Source organism: Rhinolophus sinicus, linkage group LG10, assembly GCF_036562045.2.
Source record: "Rhinolophus sinicus isolate RSC01 linkage group LG10, ASM3656204v1, whole genome shotgun sequence".
Lineage (NCBI taxonomy): Eukaryota > Metazoa > Chordata > Mammalia > Chiroptera > Rhinolophidae > Rhinolophus > Rhinolophus sinicus.
In genome coordinates, this window is record NC_133759.1 from 98,357,426 (window position 1) to 98,376,919 (window position 19,494).

The 19,494-nt window shown below is 36.1% G+C and overlaps 2 protein-coding genes across 4 annotated transcripts in view; one reads left to right on the forward strand and one right to left on the reverse strand.

Moving 5' to 3' along the window:
- Positions 1-258: 258 nt before the first annotated feature.
- On the reverse strand, positions 259-6,127 carry NUDCD2 (NudC domain containing 2). Of its 2 annotated transcripts, none has more exons than XM_019740830.2 (4): positions 5,851-6,108; positions 4,541-4,589; positions 4,152-4,303; positions 259-1,847 (listed from the first exon to the last, which is right to left on the reverse strand). In XM_019740830.2, the coding sequence occupies exons 1-4, from the start codon at positions 6,037-6,039 to the stop codon at positions 1,764-1,766; spliced, it is 474 nt and encodes a 157-aa protein (XP_019596389.1). In that variant the 5' UTR covers positions 6,040-6,108; the 3' UTR covers positions 259-1,763. The 2 variants fall into 2 exon arrangements, with proteins under 2 accessions (XP_019596389.1, XP_019596397.1); XM_019740838.2 differs by having other exon boundaries at positions 1,618-1,847; positions 5,875-6,127.
- A 455-nt stretch (positions 6,128-6,582) lies between these two features.
- The window catches only part of HMMR (hyaluronan mediated motility receptor), a 35,249-nt gene continuing 22,337 nt past the window's right edge, over positions 6,583-19,494 (forward strand). For both annotated transcript variants that reach the window (XM_074313870.1, XM_019740093.2), the window contains exons 1-9: positions 6,583-6,735; positions 10,600-10,698; positions 11,126-11,205; positions 13,047-13,094; positions 15,970-16,158; positions 17,212-17,298; positions 17,387-17,487; positions 19,071-19,145; positions 19,280-19,458. In XM_074313870.1, coding sequence (XP_074169971.1) covers positions 6,690-6,735; positions 10,600-10,698; positions 11,126-11,205; positions 13,047-13,094; positions 15,970-16,158; positions 17,212-17,298; positions 17,387-17,487; positions 19,071-19,145; positions 19,280-19,458 — 904 coding nt within the window. In that variant the 5' untranslated portion in view covers positions 6,583-6,689. The remainder of the gene's footprint in view (positions 6,736-10,599; positions 10,699-11,125; positions 11,206-13,046; positions 13,095-15,969; positions 16,159-17,211; positions 17,299-17,386; positions 17,488-19,070; positions 19,146-19,279; positions 19,459-19,494) is intronic.

The window sequence follows — 19,494 nt, forward strand, 5'->3', positions numbered from 1 at the left end:
AACCATTCTCCACTAAAAAGAACCAGGACTCCTTGGAAAAATGACTGATTCTTGGGCTAGGGCAGAGAAAGCATAATAAGCCTGGTGCACCTTGTGCCAGAAAGTAAGAAATTGCTCAAATAACGATGGGGACGTATCAAAAGGACATAGAAGCCACCTATAGTGGTCTTCTTTCTACTGGCCAAATTGAGAAAAATGTTGAGCATCAAAGTAATGGGAATAGATTTTAACCCACAAAATAAAAGAGGAAATCATGAGTCTATAAAATGAAAGTTTTATGAGAAACAAGGTAGTAAAATTTTGAAACTACCTTCCACAAAGTAATTATAAACATAAAAAGCATAGCTTTACAATGGAGAAGACTGACAGACATCACTTAATCAATGACCAAAGTAAATACCATCAAAAAAAGCACAAATTGAAATTATTAACTCATCATAGGATGCAGTAAGACACAGCTTCATCACTTCTGTAACATTCCTGCCAAAGATGCGTAATCTGAATTTAATCATTGAGAAATATCAGACAAAACTCAAAATGAGGGATGTTGTACAAAACTAGCCTGTAATCTTCCAAAGTGCCAAGGTTGTACAAGTTAGGGAAAATGAGAGCTTATTCCAGATTGAAGCAGACCCTCACAGACACGTGACACTTAAGGAAAGGCATGATTCTGACCGGATCATTTTACTGTAAAAGACATTATAAGGACAATCAGTTAAACTGGAATGGAATGAAGATCTGAGGATTAGATGGTCATGAGGTGTCAATGATAATGTCCAGATTTTAATGATTGTATTGCAGTTATATAAGAGCACGTCCTTTCAAGGAAATACACACTAAGGTACTCAGAGGTGATGGGGCATCCTGTCATGAACATACAAACAAACAGGTCAGGGAAAATAAAAAAAAATTCGGTGTACTTTACATGTAACTTTTCTATACACTTGAGATTGCTTACAATATATATTTTTTTTAATTGAAAAGGAGACAAAAAGGCTGAAATAAAATTTCAAGACAATTCTTACCCATATTATCTGGATCAGTGATGATGAAAACGATGCCACAGACTTATAATCACTGACCACAATTTTTTTTGTCACTAACAATGGACTCACCCCATAACCATACTCATTTCACCAAATCTCTTTTGTATTAAGCCATTCCTGTTTTTCAGTTTCTTGACATAAAGCCCTCTCTCAAGGAATAATATACTAATTCAGTTTTCATCAACTCCTAAAATTCACTTAGAAAATACCTGTAGATTGATTTTTCCCTTTCTTAAAATTTTTTTCAGTAATGTAATTCCCTTGTGTGAACTGGTGTATTTAGACAAAGGGGTACAGGATTCCTACTTAGAAAAGTTTATTGAACATTATTCCTGCATCACACTTATTGAAAGAAAAACCTAATTTTGTCTGAAGGCACCCTGTCATTTCACATGACCTATACTCTAATTTTATTGCAAAAAAATATAGGTTCAATATGAAATTAGTAAAATGCAGCATATAAAATTTCATTCTGAGCAAAAACAAGTCCAAAAAAAAGTTACCATATATCAATAGAATAATTCCCACAGTACTTAAGATGTTTCCTATGTAAATCACATTTGAATGCAATTTTTAGAACCATTATTTAAATATATTTTGCAATTTGTTAACTGTAGGCATCCACATGCTTCTTCCACCACATAATCTGTTCCTTTGATCAAGATGGCAACATCCGCTAAGATCCACAGAATGCAGCAAAAAACAAAACAAAAAACTTTATTTCTCAAGATTTGAGAAATCTGGTCCACCTTTAGTGTAGTTTCCTGAGATTTCTGCTCCACTGAAGTCAAAACCAGGATTCTAAAGGACATGAAAAAATTTTCAGTTAATAGCTAGCATTTTAATAGATTTTAATAGCTGGCATTTTTTGAGATCATACTGTATGCCAGGCAGAACACTAAGAACTACACATATATTAACATATTTAATTCTCATAGCAATCTTCTGAAGCAAGCACTACCCAGGCTTTAGTCTTTTTCAACAAACATTTAATGAATTCTGACTGTCTGGAGGACACCATTAGAGCACATGGAATTCAAGAGTGAGCAAAGATGCCTGCTTCGGTGGAGCTTATATTCCAACAGGAGGAGACAAACAATAAATCATTATCTAGAGCAGGAGTCAGCAAATTTTTCAAGACCCAGACAGTAAATATTTTATGCTTTGAAAACCATATAGTCTCTGTCATAACAACTCAATTCTGCTCCTGCTATATGAAAGACAACACAAACAAATGAGCATAGAGCTGCACTCCCGTAAAAGACTTCAAAAACAGGTAATGTGCTGGACTTAATCCATGGGCAGTAGTTTGTAGATACCTGCTCTAGCGTATTAAAAGTTGGTATATAGTATGTTAAAGTTGGTTAAGGGGGAGGGGGAGGGGAGAGAGGGGGAAAGGAAGGAGGAGAAAAGCAGGACAGAATAAAGGAAATGAAGAGCTCACAGTATTTAAATACCGTGTTTCCCTAAAAATAAGACCTAGCCGAACCATCAGCTCTAATGTGTCTTTTGGAGCAATAATTAATATAATATAATATAATTAGTATAATTAATATACTACCGGGTCTTTATAACATAACACAATATAATACCACATCTTATATTAATTTTTGCTCCAAAAGACACATTAGAGCTGATGGTCCTGCTAGGTCTTATTCTCAGGGAAACAGGTAGGATGTTCAAAGTTCAAAGCATATTCATTGAGCAATGACTTGGTAACGGTGAAGAAGTTAGCCAAGTTCTGGGGAAAAAGCATTGCTGGAATGGCTTGACACGTTTAAGGAAGAGCAAAAAGGCCTGTATGGCTACAGCAGAATGACCGAGGGGGACAGCAGTAGGAGAGGTCAGGGAGATCATGGAAAACCAGATCAGAAAGACCCTTATATAAGACTTTGTCTTTTACTAGAGTGAGAGTTCTGAGAAGTGATGTGATCTGACTTGCATTTTAAAAGGACTGCTCTAACTGCTATTTTGAGAAGACTGTAATTTGGCCAAGGTAGAAGTAAAGAGAACAAATAGAAGGTTATGGAACTAACGTAGATAAGACGTTAGAGGTAGACCAAGTCAGAGTGGTAGTTGAACTGGTGGTGAGAAATGGTCAAGTTCTGAATATATTTGGAAGGTACCAGTAAGTCTTCCTGACAAAATGGATACAGTGTGAGATATGGACAAGAACAGAGGATGATTCCCTTTTTTTTTTTGGTCTGAACAGCTAGTTTCCATCAACCGTGATGAGAAGGCTAGAGGTAGAACAAATGTAGGAAGAAAGTTAGGGAGTTCACGTTGGTCAGTTTGAGTTTAATATCTGTTAGCCAATGGAGATGTTTAATACGCAACTGGAGGTGCGAGTCCAAAACTCGGGAGAAAAGTCTAGGCTAGAGATATACATTTGGGAATCATGTAGATGGAAATTATCCATCAAAACTTTGACAGTGCTTTGCTCCACTAATTCTTCTTCTAGGTATCTATCTTAAAGGAATGTCTGAATAGTTTCACAGATGAAAGCACAATCTTGGTTTGAAATAGTAGACACAAATGGAGAAATCTAAATCTTACCAAAGGGGAATAGCTAAATAAATTATTACAATAAATTCAAACTAGAATACACGCTACAGCAGTTAAAAGAAGTTTTATCTATATGCGCTAGTAGGGAAAGAGACCCAAGACATATTATTTAAAAAAGCAACATGAACAACACAAACAGTGTGAGCCTCCATTTATGTTAAAAACAAACCAAGCAAATATATATTGATATTAGAATGAGACAGAGGCATGGAATGCAGAGATATTGATGAAGGGGACTTTCACTTTTTTACATTCTGTAAGTCTACACTCACTGAATTTTTGAGTTTATTCACACATTACTAACATACATTAAATAAATTTAAACTTCAAAATCATGATCATACAAATTCTTCTCAAGAAACTTAAAAAAAATCAAATCCATACATAGAAAGGGCAGTCATTTTTCTCATCATTTAACTTAAAAAATTCCTCTACAGAATTTTAAATTTTTTTTATAAACACATTTGAGTTTTAATTTCAAATAATAGTTATGATTTTAAGATGTTTAGCTATATATACTCAGACATTTAATTGACTCACTTCTTTCTGGAATCTCTCTAACGTAAGTTTTCTCTGCATTTGGTCTTGCACCCAAGGATCAGCTGCGTATTCAGATTCTAGAAGAGAAGTCCAACAATTTGCTGCATCTCTCTTTGTCTTTGTAAGAACAATACGAACCATTTTTCTGTCCTCTAAACAAACAAACAAAAATCACAAAGAAATTAGAGTTCATCATTACATTTAATATTTTCAAAAACCATTAGATAACCTTGACATACAATTGTTTTCAATACATTTCTATTACTAAATCTTCAAAAGCTGCAAAGACAAAGGACCCAATACAATAAGGGACACAGTATACTAAGTTCCAGGACAAAATTAATTTTTAAAAATATGCTAAGATCTACTGTATAATAGGTTACCCTTACCCAAAGTCCACGTTCCCTCATCAGCTATTGTAGAATCAAAGAGTTTGCCCTGAAAAATAAACAAATAAGGTACTAAAAATATAGAAATTTCATTAATTTTTATAAAGCTTTCATAATTTAAAACTTAACTAATTTCCTATCTAATCCACATGTAATTGTCTAAGTTGGTTAGAATAGGGAGGTAAAATTTTATACCATTTCAACACATTGCTAGGCGCTCAACCCTGTTTCCTCCTAGCGGGTGAAATGGAACCTACTTTACACTGCTTGGAATATTTATTAATACTATGACAAAGAACACAGGGCTCTCTAAATAAAGATCAACGTTCCTTCATTTTTGAAGTTGAAGAAATAAATACTACTGATCACTGTTTAGCCAAATATGTAATTAACATCTGAAATGCTTTATCAATTGAATGATGAAATTAATAAGAAACGATGCTTTTAAAAATAAACTCTTAAAACTCTTAAAAACTGGTTCAATGTCTTTTTTGGGCAATTTGGCATTAATTTTTTTTTTTTTTTTTTTTTTTGCTGCTACTTGCCAAATTTAAGTTTTAGTAAATGAAATGAAAATGTCACGTTAAAAAACAACAACAGTTTTTTTCCCCAAATGTCAGTACTTGTGCAAAAAAATCCTACTGGGCTAAAGGTACACCCAAGATCTTAGTTAGTGTTAAATTCCCAAGTAATTGGAATTACTAAATTTGAATTGTAAAGGTAAACCACTGTTCAGAAAACTATGAATTGCGCAACTGTTCAGAAAGGTCATTAACATCCAAGTTGATATAAATCAGTGTCTTTCACATGAATCTTCCTTTTCTCTATGGCACTCATAGCACTTTCATATAAAATAATAGCTAACATGCAGTATGCTTATTACATACCAGACACTACTCCAAACTGCATTCACATGAATACCGTTACGCTCAAGATAACCCTACATAGCACCATAATTGCTGCACCTTGTGGATGAAGGCTTAGAAGCACTGAATGATCTCTTGCCCAAGGACACAAAACTAGTAAAAATGGCAGAGCCGGGTATCCTACCAAGTAGTCACCCTTCACTACACTACACCGCCATCAAACATCTTGGGACTCTAAGCTTAGAAAGAAAATTAACTTCGACTTAATTGAATTTAACTATGAATCTTACAAGGAAAATGTGGGTCCCAGACCCAAAGGGCCCTGGTGAGAAGAACAGGGGTGTTCTTTTCTTCATACACCCCCTTGACCACCTGCTAACCCACTCCACAACATGCAGACTATTTCTAAGGAGAAACTGAGCACAAACCCCAACCTGCCGCTACCTTGAGGATCTCACGGCCACCCACCGCCAGCGCCACATGCCGGCTCTGCAGGCCGCACTGGATATCCTGGGCGCGAGTGCCTGGCGGCACCTGAACTTCAATGAACACTTCCTCCAAAGTCTGGTACCACTGGCCCCACGGCGTCCCGCACGGAACTACCCCACTGCGTTCCTCAAACGGGGCCGACATGCTCTCGGATGCAGCCGCAATGAGCGAACTGAACGCATGCGCCCAAGTCTCCACGATAAGGCCACGCCCCGGCCTCTTCGTTGGGGTCACTGCTCATGCGCAAGGATATAAGCTGATATCGCAGTGTGTTTGTTTCTCCCTTTCACTGGCCATTTAGGAGACTGGCGGAACCCAGTTTGAAAGAACTGAAATCCAGAAAAGCTTACATCCAAGGAAAGGTGGGACAAGGTTGGAATCAATGAGGCTGGAACTCACTGCACTGTTACCAGTATGACGCCACATACAGACTTTCAAACTTCTTAGATATGAAGTGCGCTTGCGCAAATGCTGCTAGTGCAAGTTAGACTTGAGTAAGGCTAGAAGTGATTGGGCATGCGGGGATGGGGCAGGAGACAATAGTAGTCTGCGATTGGCTGGTAGCCTAAACTCACAGGCCACCTAATTGGACGCGGTGAGAGCTGAGTGCGCATGCTCTCTGAGTGTTCCTTTCATGGATTGGTGTGCTCAGAGTTTTGGATTTCCAATTGGCTAACGTCAGGATGGACGGGGAAAGAGCCGAGATTTGAATTTGAAGCTTGTAGGCCAAAATAAATACCAGGAAGTTGCCGAGGAACGCTTGAGACCTTCGGTTTGTGGAGCTGGTCGTCAGCATGTCGTTTCCTAAGGCGCCCTTGAAACGATTCAATGACCCTTCTGGTGCGTACGGGGGAAGGAACTGGGGGACGGGAGTTGCTCTCACGCCTCTTGCCCCTCTCGGTTTCCTTTGTCAAAGGCAAATAGGAAGCGATTTTAGGGCTAGGATGGGGCTCGTTCACTTGAATCATTCTTCTGAAATAAATACTAAGTAAGCATTTACTACATGCCAAGCACCATCTAAATGATAAGGATACAGCAGTGAGCGAAGCAAAGTCCCTGCCCCGTGGACTTGCATTGAATTGGAGAATACACTCAATAGTGCTGTGTAGAAACAAAAGCAGGGAGAAGGAATGGGGATGAGAGAGCATTGGTACCTCTTTGATGGGCAAGTACGGAAGGCCTCACTGATGAAAAACACTTGACCGTTGCTTTTTGTCTAAATTTGTGGATTTATGTTTGGATATTCCTTCGGGCATAAGGAAGGAAGATGGGTAAGGGCAGTTTACAGGTGTAAGATCATGGCAGTAGCATTTACTGAAAACACTAAATGAAATATAGACAGCTTATATCACGGTACCCTAGGCACCAAAGTTCATCTTTAAGTAGATTCTTAGGTCTTTTTAAATTCCCCTATATCCCTGAGAGGTAATTCAATTATTATTCATTATTTTATTGATTAAAAAGACTGAGACTTAGAGTTCCTCGATGTTACACAATTAAATTGGCAAAACGGGGGCATGAAACCAAGCCTTCACGAATCCAACCTGTGCTCTTAACCACTGCAGTGCCTAAGCGCAATAACCAGGAAGCCTTGGATGTGGTGGGTAAGGCACTCATTTAGTACATGGATGCAGGGACTGTGCTAAGGTTTTTCCTACTAGATCTGGTTTGTTTGTTTTTTTCCAACAGCCAGATGAGGAAGGTACTGATTCTGTCCTTATTTTACAGAAGAGAAAACTGAGGGGTTTTGTAACTGTGTTAAGCAGCCTGTAAGTGGTAGAGCTGAACACAAAGCCCATGATTTATCCATTTGTAAGAAAACGAATGGTCACTGATTACATCTTTAATTTCTGTCAGACAACATGCAGGTAGAAATGTATACCACTCTACTCCCAAAGAAAAGCCACGTAACAAAATGGATTGGCACAAGCTCATTTTCTGAATTAAAAGACTCAAGGACCATATTATTTCCCAGATATTCAGAACGTACTCTAAGTTCTATCAGCAGTGTGGCTTTTAAACAGATTTTTTGCTTCATAATACAGTAAACTGGCTTTACCATTGACAATATTTCAGGCTCACAGTTTCAGGAGTAATAACAGTTACCATTTATTTGATGCTGTGTGTGTGTGTGTATGTGAGTGTGTGTGTGTCTAGTGATTTTTCATGTTACTCCAGTAACCCTAACAATCATACTATAAGGTAGATACTACTTTTCATTCCTGTTTCGTGAATGAAGAATCAGCCTCAAATAGAAATAACTTTCCAAATAACTTTAACAAAGTTGGATTTGAACTCTGATCTGGCTGATTACAAAACCCTATTCCCATTGCCATGTCCCCAAAAACTTTCTCAGTGTTTTCTTTACCACCCTGCTAACCTCAACCTTAAGCTAAATACTGGGGATACAGTCATGAATAAGACAGTCCCTACCTTCAAGCAGTTTTGTCTAATGTGGGGAGTGAATAAATACACTATTATAAGCCATAAAAAAACTGCAAGTTCTGTGATAGGAACTCTATGCACAGGCTTCTATGGAGTGGGGGTTCTAAACCGATTTGGGGATCAGACAAAACTGGAAAAGGTGACATCAGGCTAAGGTCTGAAGGATAAGTGGGAGTTGGCCAGGCAAAATGGAAGGTGGATATCTGTTCTAGGTGGAAGAAATAGAAAAGAAAAGCTCTGGAAGTTTGAGCATTTAATGTAATGCACAAAATGTTGTGTTTGCATACATGCATTGACTGCTTGTGTTAACTTCCGATCATTGTTGATCAAGATACAAGTTGTTGCAGAAAGCTTGTGATATCTCAGAAGTTATCCCAGTTCTAGTTGATGTTGCCTCTCTCCAGATTTCTAACGAGTCATATCTAGGATGTAATATATTTAGGTGTTAGTAAGGAAAAGACCTAGATCATGAAAATGGTATGTGCCCCAAACAGATGGCCGGAATTTCAATCTGGTTCTTGAATCTAAATACCTATTACTATCAAATTTGACTCTTGAGTCTTTAGGGAAGAGTTTTTAATCGTGGTTTTTATTGTTCTCAACTTGCATGATTCGGCTTAGTTACTGTCCACCATCCCACCATTTGCTGTCCCTTATCCCCTTTTGGGAGTGTAACCTAAATGATGGACTAGAATACTAGAATTCAGTATCACTTTTTGTTTTCTGGCTGCTTTACTAAGTCTAGAGCAGTGCTTCTCACACTTTTACAGAGAAGCATCCCTAAAAGCAGAGAGCAGAGGAGATTAACCATTTCCTCACCCCCACTTCCCCCAAAAGGCATAACATACAGTAGTGGTGACAGTTTTCTTTGAAGTCTCCTGTTTGCTTTAAAATATAATATGTTCCCCACTTCTATTCCAAATCAGTAAAATAGATGCTCTAAGATGTGCCACCCTTAACCTGGTTTTAGGGAACCCCCCCACCCCATCACTCTACAGTTCATCCCATGACCTTGCCCAGTTGTGCAGTGTGAGGTATCTGAGTTAGCCAAGATTAACACTTTTTCCTAATTCCACCTTACCTTAGATTCTCCAGTGAATTTTACACTTCACTTTAAGACTCTCTCCTAATTGGAAACCCCACTACCTGTACCCCTTATTGACCACATTTAGATTTGAAAGCACCCAGGATTGGATTCTTTGTGTCAGTATATGTAAATAATTATTAGTCTAGATAGAGGAATGGGAATTTAATTCCATCTTAATGGCCTACTGAGAATTGAAAGCGATGATTTCAATGCTTGAGTCCCAGGGTATATTGTATATCTCTGTGTGGGATATATTTTTATATTTCTACACATAAACTGAAAAGTACCACAAAACAGTGTTTAACTCTGCTACATGGGAGTCACACTGGTACTTTCTATTGTTTCAGGGTTTTTTTTAATGCTAGTCAAGATACACTAATGAGCCTTTGCCATCCCATTTGAAAACCACTTAGGGGATAGTAGGAGTTGCCTTGGAATGGTCATACTATTGGCTGTTCCTATTTATTTGCCTGGAACTCTGAAGAAAATAGCTTTTCAGAGAACTGTGTAAATCTGTTGATTCCAAATCAGCGAAAGCTTTATGCTAATGACAGTATTGTCAGTCTTGAGAGCCAGATCTCAAGTCTGCTATCCATAAGAACTCTGAAATGCCTTCAGTTTGGGACTCCAGTTACTTATGTGAGATTATACAGTATCAGTTTCTGGAACGTAGAAATATAGCCTATGGTTTTATAAATTTTCTGATGTCGCTGGACTAGCCAGAGATGGATTATCACTATAAATTTTTATTCCAGGCTGACTCTTGAGGGCTAGACATTCTTAGTTGCTTCATTTCTAGAAGCTGATGGTAGTCACCTCAGTGACTCCGAGTAGAGTTGATTCCAAATATTTTATGTCTTATATTCAGTCTCTAATAAAAAAGCCATGTTGCTTGTTCTTATATGATGCTCATTCCAAGACTGCCTTTGCTGTTTTGCTCAGTTGCCTGTGTTCCTTTGACCCAATTGAAATAATGGGGATTTTGGAAGAAAATGATATTGTTCCCCATAGGCCTACTTTATAATATTACATAGGTACTATTTTTACATTGAAAAAACAAAGATACAATTTATTGATGACATACTTACATTGCTCACTTTACTATGGCATGTTTTTAACTTTAGATCCTAAGTAACATTAGGTGAAATGTTAATGTTTTATGTTTCCTCTAGGTTGTGCACCATCTCCAGCTGCTTATGATGTTAAAACTTCAGAAGTATTGAAAGGACCAGTAATCTTTCAGAAATCACAAAGGTTTAAAAACCAAAATGGTAATGGGTCCCCAAATAAAATAGTGGTTATATGATCTCCTTAATTTTAAAGTTATGCATAACAATATATCAATTAAAAGATGCTATAGTATTTCTAAAAATGTGAAGCTATTTAATTGTTTTGTATTTGATGGATTTATAAAAGGATCATCTACAGAATAATGCCTTCATCATTACCCTGTTGTATAGCCAGTAGAATTAATCAAGACACTCACATAGATATGTAGTTTCCCTTTTGTTAGTTACCTTAACCTTCTGTCATTAGGAATATTAGGAAAATCAGAAGAGTGTTAGCTGTGTAAAAAATATTGTGCAACTAATTATTTGGAAATGTACAATCAAGGAAGGAATAACTTTAAATGGCTCCACTAATAGTTGCAATACGAATTTTGAAATTGTGTTTTGTCTGTGGTTCAACTTATTGCAGAATCTCAACAAAATCTTACTGTTGAAAAAGATACTACCTTGTCTGCTTCAGCAAGAAAAGTTAAGACTTTGGGAATAAAGGTGAGGAGCCCTTATATTCTACCTGGTTTATGAATTATATCATTGAAAATATTTCTGAAAGGTATTGTATTTGACCAGAATGGGTTAAGTGTATAAATTAAGGTTATAAGTAAATCTGTAAGTTAATGAAACATATTATCATTAGGACACTAGTAAGCTTTACATTTCTGCATACATCATTATTAAATACATTGTGCTTAAATGTGCCCTTAATTCAGAATTACAAAATGGTCTCCACTTCTCAGGCATTTCTATATCTAGATAAATCGTATAAAACCTACGAAGCCTTTAAAAATGATGTGATGTATAGATTTGTTATTATAGTTACCATCATTTGAGTTATTTTGTTTTTGTTTGTGGGGAAAGGTAAAGAAAAAGAAAAAAAAAAAAATTCTAATACCTGAAAGATATTTACTATTCAGAAACGACCAAGGAGTAGGGGGCAGGAGGGATTAAATTTTTAGAGTGGGGAAACAAAAGCCAAAGGTTAAGCTTAGGCTTGTTCATTCATTTGGCAATTGCAACTACGTCTCTTGTTCTGTAATATAGAGCTGTGTAGTCCAATAAGGAAGCGATTAGCCAGCCGTGTGGCTATTGAGCACTTGGAAATGAAGAACTGAAGTTTTAATATTATTTCATTTTAATTAATGTATAGTTAAAAACTGATACTTGACTCTGTTGTTGGAAAACTCTTAAATATTTTCAGAACAACTTGGGTATGTGAATCTATTTTATCATCTATACGTTTTAGGAAGTCTAAATACAGATAGATAATTTCTGATGAAAATTTAGCATCTGAATTGAGACGTGCTATGAGTGTAAAATACACAGCAAATTTTGAACACCTGGAACAAAAAATATAAATATCTCACTATTTTATACTAATGACAGGTTGAAATAATATTTTTGATATTTTGGGTTAAGTAAAATATATTATTAAAAGTTTTGCTTTTTAAATGCAGTTACTAGAAAATTTGAAAGCATCTGGCTTGCATTATATTTTTATTGGGCAGCACTGCTATAGACACTCTTTTCTTAGAAATCAATGTAAATTTCTTGGAGAAACAGTTCTGAAATTTTGAATTTATTATAGAATTCATAAAAACTAAATTACATGTAAGTTTGAAGTTTATGCAACGCCCCAAAATAAGAGGCCTTCCTTGATAGAAAATGTCATTGGTGGTAAATTAATAAACATGAGACGCGTGTGCCCCCCTCCCACCCCCAACTTAGAAACATATAAAACAGATTTCATTCAAGATGTTTATGCATTTTCTTCCATTTTTAGATGGAAAAGGGTTTTGGTCATTGTCTCAAAAAGGCTGTTGGATATAAAAGGATGGAGTGTGAAAATTATTTCTTATTTAGAATAAAGGCAATGAGTGGATTAGAATCAGAGTTTGTGCTATTTCATTTCTTTATTTTTTTTTGCATTTTTCCCTCTCTTGGGCTATCTGATTTTAAGTTGGTTTCTCTTTGTAAGATTCTTTTCTTTGTGAGATAGCATAATTAAATATTCAAAATGTATTGCTGTTTTACATTAGAAAGAAACTGTCTGGTAGTTTTATTCATAAAGCTTCACCTATTTTTTTCACTGGACTTATTAGAAAAAACCTAATCTATTGGGATGAAAACTTTTAAGCCTGAAATATTTTGAGATTTAAAGAACCTTTCCTTCATTCACCAGATAGGTCACCTACAAAATGTTTAGTAGACTCGGGGAAATGTTTAAAATTAGCTGTTTGGAACCCTTAATCTTTTCTGATAACTAAAAATCAAAATTGGCCATGATATTTGTAGCACTTAAATTTGATTATCACTGTTCTTTGACTTTTAAATAGAAGGAATCTCAAAAGAATGATAAAGATTTGAAGATACTGGAAAAAGAGGTAAGCCATGCTTTCAACTTACTGACAAATAAATGTGCTATATAATGGAAAAAGAATTATGTAGGGTTAAGAGACAGGGATTCTGTTGCAGTTTGAAGAGACACACAGTGAGGCAAATATTCCATGCAGACCAGTGCCTACAGGGTAATCGTTCCTTGGCTGGGATACCATATTTCAGAGCTTGGATGTCCGTGTGATGTGCTAGCAAAGTCAAGCTGTTAGCATGCTAAGGGACAGAATCAAGATAACACACTTCATGAAAAAAAAAAAAAATAACTGAAAATCAATATGTTGCTTTACTACAATTATGTGAAAATCAAGTCTTTACACTTACATTTCCTATCTGTTACTCTATATGTGAAGACGATGACTAGCTAGAGAATTGCTCCGGGAGCATGAAATTTAGCAGGTTAGTTGGACTATGATGGAGTTCTGCTAACCTGATGCATTGCTCTGCACCATTGGTAAATGCCTTCCTCAAGGATAAAATGACCGAGAGCTACGCTGTCCTATGTGGTCGCTACTTACCACATGTGGCTATTTAAATTAAATAAAAGTAGAACTCAGTTCTTCAGTTGCACTAATCATAGTTCAAGTGCTTAATCGCCATACGTGGTGAGAGGCTACCATATTGACCAGTGCATTTCCACCATGGCAAAAATTCCTACTTCCCTAAGCAGGGCTGAGCTGATCACTGCCAGCTTTCCTTTTCTGGAAGTCTTTTTTTCCATATTTCCATTACCAACTCTTTCCGGTAGACATATTCTTTTGATATATTAAAACTTTCAATTGCTTACAGTTAAATATGTCAAGGTAACTGCAAATCTCTGCCTTGGTTGTTCTGATCCTTTCAGCATTTTTTTTTTTTTTTTTTTTTTGATATTCACTATCATTTTATTGAGGATACATGCCTGTGATGTAGGAATTCATGCTTAGAGTTGTAATAACTGAATCTCAGATAGCTGGTGAGTGGCAGTGCCAGGATTAGAAGTGGTAATTTGCATCAATTACTTAGTCTTTTAGAATAGAGATTTTTGACAAATAGAGCTCTATTTTATTTAAGCCCCACAGTACTAGTTGTTTGTGTTGTGTGTTTTTTTAACTTGAATTATTTATCAATATTTGAAAGTACAATTCCATGCAAAACAAATTCAACCTTTTGACTTCTTATTGTAAAATCAGACCTGACAATGCTGTTCCCACATTCCCCTCCAGGGTAACAGTCTGCCAGGGCTATGCAGGGCTGCCTCCTCTTTACCTCACATTTGCTCTCCAGTCCTCACTCTCTTTGCTTATTCATATTATCTGCTTGGCCATGTCGGCATTGGAGGGTACAAGCGCTTTTTTGGAGCTGAAGCTTTTTTAACTGCAGAAAGGGAGATGTAGATCATCTCAATGTTCTTTCTTCTACGGTATAATACTGTGTTATAAACAATAGGATAAGCATAGAGAATGTTCTGGGGAATCTTAAAGCTTGTTTAGTCCCTTGTTCACAGCTGTGTACATAAGTAGTGCTTGATGCATTTTTAGTTAAGTAAGTAGCCTTAAAATACTGAGATTAGAATTCAAAATGAACAGGAATGAAAAATATTTTTCATGTTACTTAATACAGCTATGCTTTCTTGACACTTGTATCCAACAAATAGTCTATTTTGGTAAATGTTTTATGTGCACTAGAAAAAAAATGTATATGTACTTGTTGAGTATAGTGGTCTATATATGTCAAGTAGTTCAAGTTGGTTAAATAGTTTTGTTCAAATCTTTATCTGTACTGATATTTTTGTCTGCTTAATCTGTTAGTTCCTAAGAGGTACTTTTAAATTTTCAGCTCTGTGAATTAGTCTATTTCTCTTTTCGATTCTGTCAGTTTTTACTTTTTGTATTTTGAAGTTATGATATTAGGTGCACAACAAATTTAAGATTATGTCTTCCTCTTGAAATGACCTTTTTATCATAAAATTCCCTCTTTATCACTAGTAATATTTTTTGTCTTAAAGTGTACTTTGTGTGATATTTCTATAGCTATACTGGCTTTCTTTTGTTTAGTATTTTCGTGGTAAATTGTCTCTGATCACTTTCTTGTCAACCCGTCTGTGGCCTTGTATTTAAAGTGCCCATCTCATAAACATCTGGGATCATTTTCCTTCAGCCTGAAAACTTTAGTGTTTCTTGTTGTTGTGCAGGCCTACTGTATTGCTAAGTACTCTGGGGTTTTTTTCTCTGAAAACATCTGTACGTCACCTTCATTTTTTCATTGTGAATATTTCATTGTGAATAAAAGGATATTTTCATTGTGAATAAAATTTTTCATTGTGAAAAAAATATTTTCATTGTGAATAAAATTTTAGATTAGCAGGTTTTTCCTTCCTATATTTTAAACACGCCATTTCATTGTCTTCTGGCTTCCACATTTTCTGTTGACATATTATGTGGTTTTGATTTTGGGGTTGGTTGTTATCTAGTAGTTACAGCAGAAATGATGGTTTGCTGATGCCGATGGCACCCTACTAAGAATTCTTCTGCCTCTTTAAAATAAAAAAGATACTTAGCGTTTGAAACTATAATTTGATTTCATATAATTAGAACTAGAGAAAATAAGAGCTCTTATAGGTAGAAAGACCTTAAAAGTGAGTAAAGAGTTTAATTACACCAGGAAGCTTATGGCAATTAAAATCCTGTGTTCTTAAAATGCACACAGATTTTTAAGATGTATCGTGAAGGAAGTATGATTGTTTAAACAGCTGGTGAAATTAGAACATCTGAGAGCATCATGTCACAATCAGAGGTTTTTCTAGAACTTTAATTATCAGTAGCAGGTAGTTACATGCGCATTGAATCAGTGAATTATTCATTTGTACACCTTATTTCCATCCAGATTCGGGTCCTTGTGCAGGAACGTGGTGCTCAGGACAAGAGGATCCAGGATCTGGAAGCTGAGGTGGAGAAGATGGAAGCAAAGCTAAGTGCAGCAGTCAGGGAAAAAACATCTGTCTCTGCAAGTAATGCTTCTCTGGAAAAACAGCTTGCTGAATTATCCAGGGCTAATGAGCTACTAAAATCTAAGGTATTTGAACCTCATGATAATACTTACAATTGAATAAGTAATAAACATATTTTTTCTCGCATACCAGTTGTTTGGGAATTTTAGGCTCCAGTTTACTCCTTTTCCTTCACTAAACACGCCTTAAATATTAAGCTGCTTCCAATGGGAATTATGATTGTATCTGTTTATCTTGATGCCTGACACATAAGAAGTTATAAACAAACAAATTACTTTTTGTTTTAATGTCTCACATTTCCTTACCCTCCTTCAAAGTAACCCCCAACAGTAAGGCCATTAATCAAAGTTGCAGAATTCGCACCTAGAAGTCACTTTAAAGATCTCTCTCTGGAATAAATAATAGCATAATAGCAGGTTTCCATCTCACATCCTTTTGAGAATGAAGTGGGGAATGAAAAACTTTGTGGAGTAAATGTGTTCAATGAATTGTATTTATTGATGTTAATGTACTAATAGATCTGAAAGTACTTAACATGGTCATCCTTCTTGTTACAGAAGTAGAAGGTGACCGTAAACCACTGTTCGGTTTAATGACAGTCATTGATTCAGGGCCTGGAATGTGCTGGGCCCTTTGCTTACAAAGAGAGTGAGGGTGCATAAGAAGCAGGAGAGAGGGGTTCCTGGGCTCCCACCCAGGATGATTTGATTGACCTGGGATGCACCCTGCAGTCCACATATTTCAAAGTAGACCGGGCAATCCAGATGCATTTTGTGAAGCGAACACCCTTTACAAAATCCTCTCTAGGAAGTTTTTTCTGTTTTTTTTGTTTTTTTTTAGAGCCTTGCGATGTACTTTCCAGCATGTAGATGTAAGTGACCACCCAGGCTACTTTCAGAAATAAACAAGAAAGTCACATTAAAGAAAAGGAGAGACAAAAACAGTAGTAGTATAAAATCAGTAATCCGGGGATTGGTCAAAGGTGGTTTTCTCTACCAGAGGATATTATAGACAAATAATAGTCCCAATAATTGGTAGAATAATCAATACTTAAGTGATTTTATATGTGACTTAGCAGAAAATATTTCTGAATCTTTTACGTGTTTTGTTGTACTTAGTTTTCTGAAGATGGTAACCAGAAGAATATGAGAATTCTAAGCCTTGAGTTGATGAAACTTAGAAACAAAAGAGAAACTAAGATGAGGGTGAGTGATTGATACCTTTTCTAAGTTTGTTGCATCTGTGAATCTGAATAATTTTTTTTATTTCCTAAAACACATTTCTGTTGTGCAGAGTATGATGGCTAAACAACAAGGCATGGAGGTGAAACTGCAGGTCACCCAGAAGAATCTCGAAGAGTCTCAGGGGAAAATAGCACAACTTGAGGGGAAACTGTGAGTGACTAAAAGGAAAGAGAAAGTATTAAGTGTAACCAGTTCTTGATTTACCTCTGTCACCTAGCTGTTGATTACTGAGACTTTCCTCTTCCCTCAATACCTATCATTGCCGTCCTCTAATTGCCCTATTTCTTTTCAGAGGTTATATTTGACACCTAATCATTCCCAAACATTTTATGCTGAAAAGATGCATGAATGTTTGTTACTTTTGTATATATTCTGTATCAGTGATGAGGAAAGGCCTCATAATCTTTCTAATAGCATAATCTTATGGAAGTGGTGACATTGACCAAAACTGAGAAACAGTGGTATAGGAGGCTGTGATTAATGCACAGTCCTAGCCTTCTTTTTATGACTGAGCTGAAATTTACATACAATAAAACACACAGATCACAAGTATTCAGTTTGGTGACTTCTGACAATTGTGTATACCTGTATAACCACCACCCAAGCATGATACAGACCGTTGCCACCTCCTCAGAAAGTTCCTTTGTGCCTCTTCCTGCTCCAACCCATGTAATACCCCTCACCGCACAACCACTTTTTGACTTCCGTCATCATGAATTAGTTTGGCTTTTTGGGGAACATTTATTAGAGCATGAGCGTGTTTGTGTGTGTGTCTGTGCGTGTGTGTGCATGCATGTACATGCATGTGTCTTATTTTGTTGAACATAATTTTTTGAGCTTTATCCATACTGTTGTGTGTATTGTAATTTGTTCTTTTTAATTTCTGAGTAGTATTCTACTATATGAACATACCTCATTTATTTACTCTTCTGCTGTTGATCAATATTTGGGTTTCCAGTTTCTGTCTATTATGAATAAGACTGCTATGTATGCTCTTTTTGTGGACATGTTTTTATTTCTGTTGAATAAATATGCGGGGGTGGAATTCCTAGGTTACAGGGTAGTATATGGAACATTTTCAAAACCTCAAAGTGGATGTACCATTTTACGCACCTCGATAGTAGTGTATGATACTCCCAGTTGTTCCACATCCTCACCGACATTTGATCTTATCAGTCTGACTTCAGCCCTTCTAGTAGGTGTGAAGTAGTATCTCATTTGTGATTTTAATGTTTCACTATTAATGTCGAGTGTAAATGTATGTGCTTACTGACAATTCATATGTATCCTTTTGTAAAGTGTATGTTTAAATATGTTGCCCATTTCTTAAATTGAGGTGTTTGGAGGAGGTAAGCACATAAGAAATTGAACACGAGGGCAGGCTGGAACAAGGCTTTATGGCACATAAAGTGCTATTTTTATATCTGGTGGGTAGGGAAATCGGAAAGCTAAAAACAGATTATTTCTAACAGTTGGAATGTGGTTGATGACGACTTTTGTCATCACAGCCCTTTTATCAGAATATATTTGAAAGCTTCCTCACTTAAAAAGAAAACAAAAACAAAAACTTGGGTGTCCTATTTGCATACATTAAATTGTAAATTTGAGAAGTCATATAAATGAGTGGTTAAGAGTTTGGACTCCAGTCAGCCTGCCTGAAACAACAGTGTCCGGTATAAAGTTAGCATTATGTGTAATTAGTGTATGTATTAATATATGCAACTTCTTTTCAGTGTCTCAATAGAGAAAGAAAAGATTGATGAAAAGTCTGAAACAGAAAAACTCTTAGAATACATCGAAGAAATAAGGTAATAAGAATAGCGGTTTGAAATTGGACCTTATTTTGTTGAAGTCTAATGAATATATCATTTTCATCTCTTTTCAGTTAATTTTCCTTATGCTTAAATAGATATGCTCTTCAAAGTAATTTGTTTTAATGCAGTTGTACAGCAGATCAAGTGGAAAAATACAAGCTAGATATTATCCAGTTAGAAGAAAATTTGAAAGAGAAGGATCATGAAGTTTTAAACCTTAAGCAGTCTCTTGAGGAAAATGTCGTTACGTTATCTAAACAAGTAGAAGACCTGAATGCTAAATGTCAGCTGCTTGAAAAGGAAAAAGGTATTCTAGTGTTTACAGTATTAATTTCTTTAGATA

Coding starts and splice junctions, on each gene's coding strand:
- NUDCD2 (XM_019740830.2), bottom strand. CDS start 6,039: ATGTCGGCCCCGTTTGAGGAACGCAGTGGGGTAGTTCCGTGCGGGACG. Junction 4,304..4,540: donor TGAGGGAACGTGGACTTTGG/GTAAGGGTAACC, acceptor TTGTTTGTTTAG/AGGACAGAAAAATGGTTCGT. Junction 1,848..4,151: donor TAGAGAGATTCCAGAAAGAA/GTGAGTCAATTA, acceptor CATGTCCTTTAG/AATCCTGGTTTTGACTTCAG.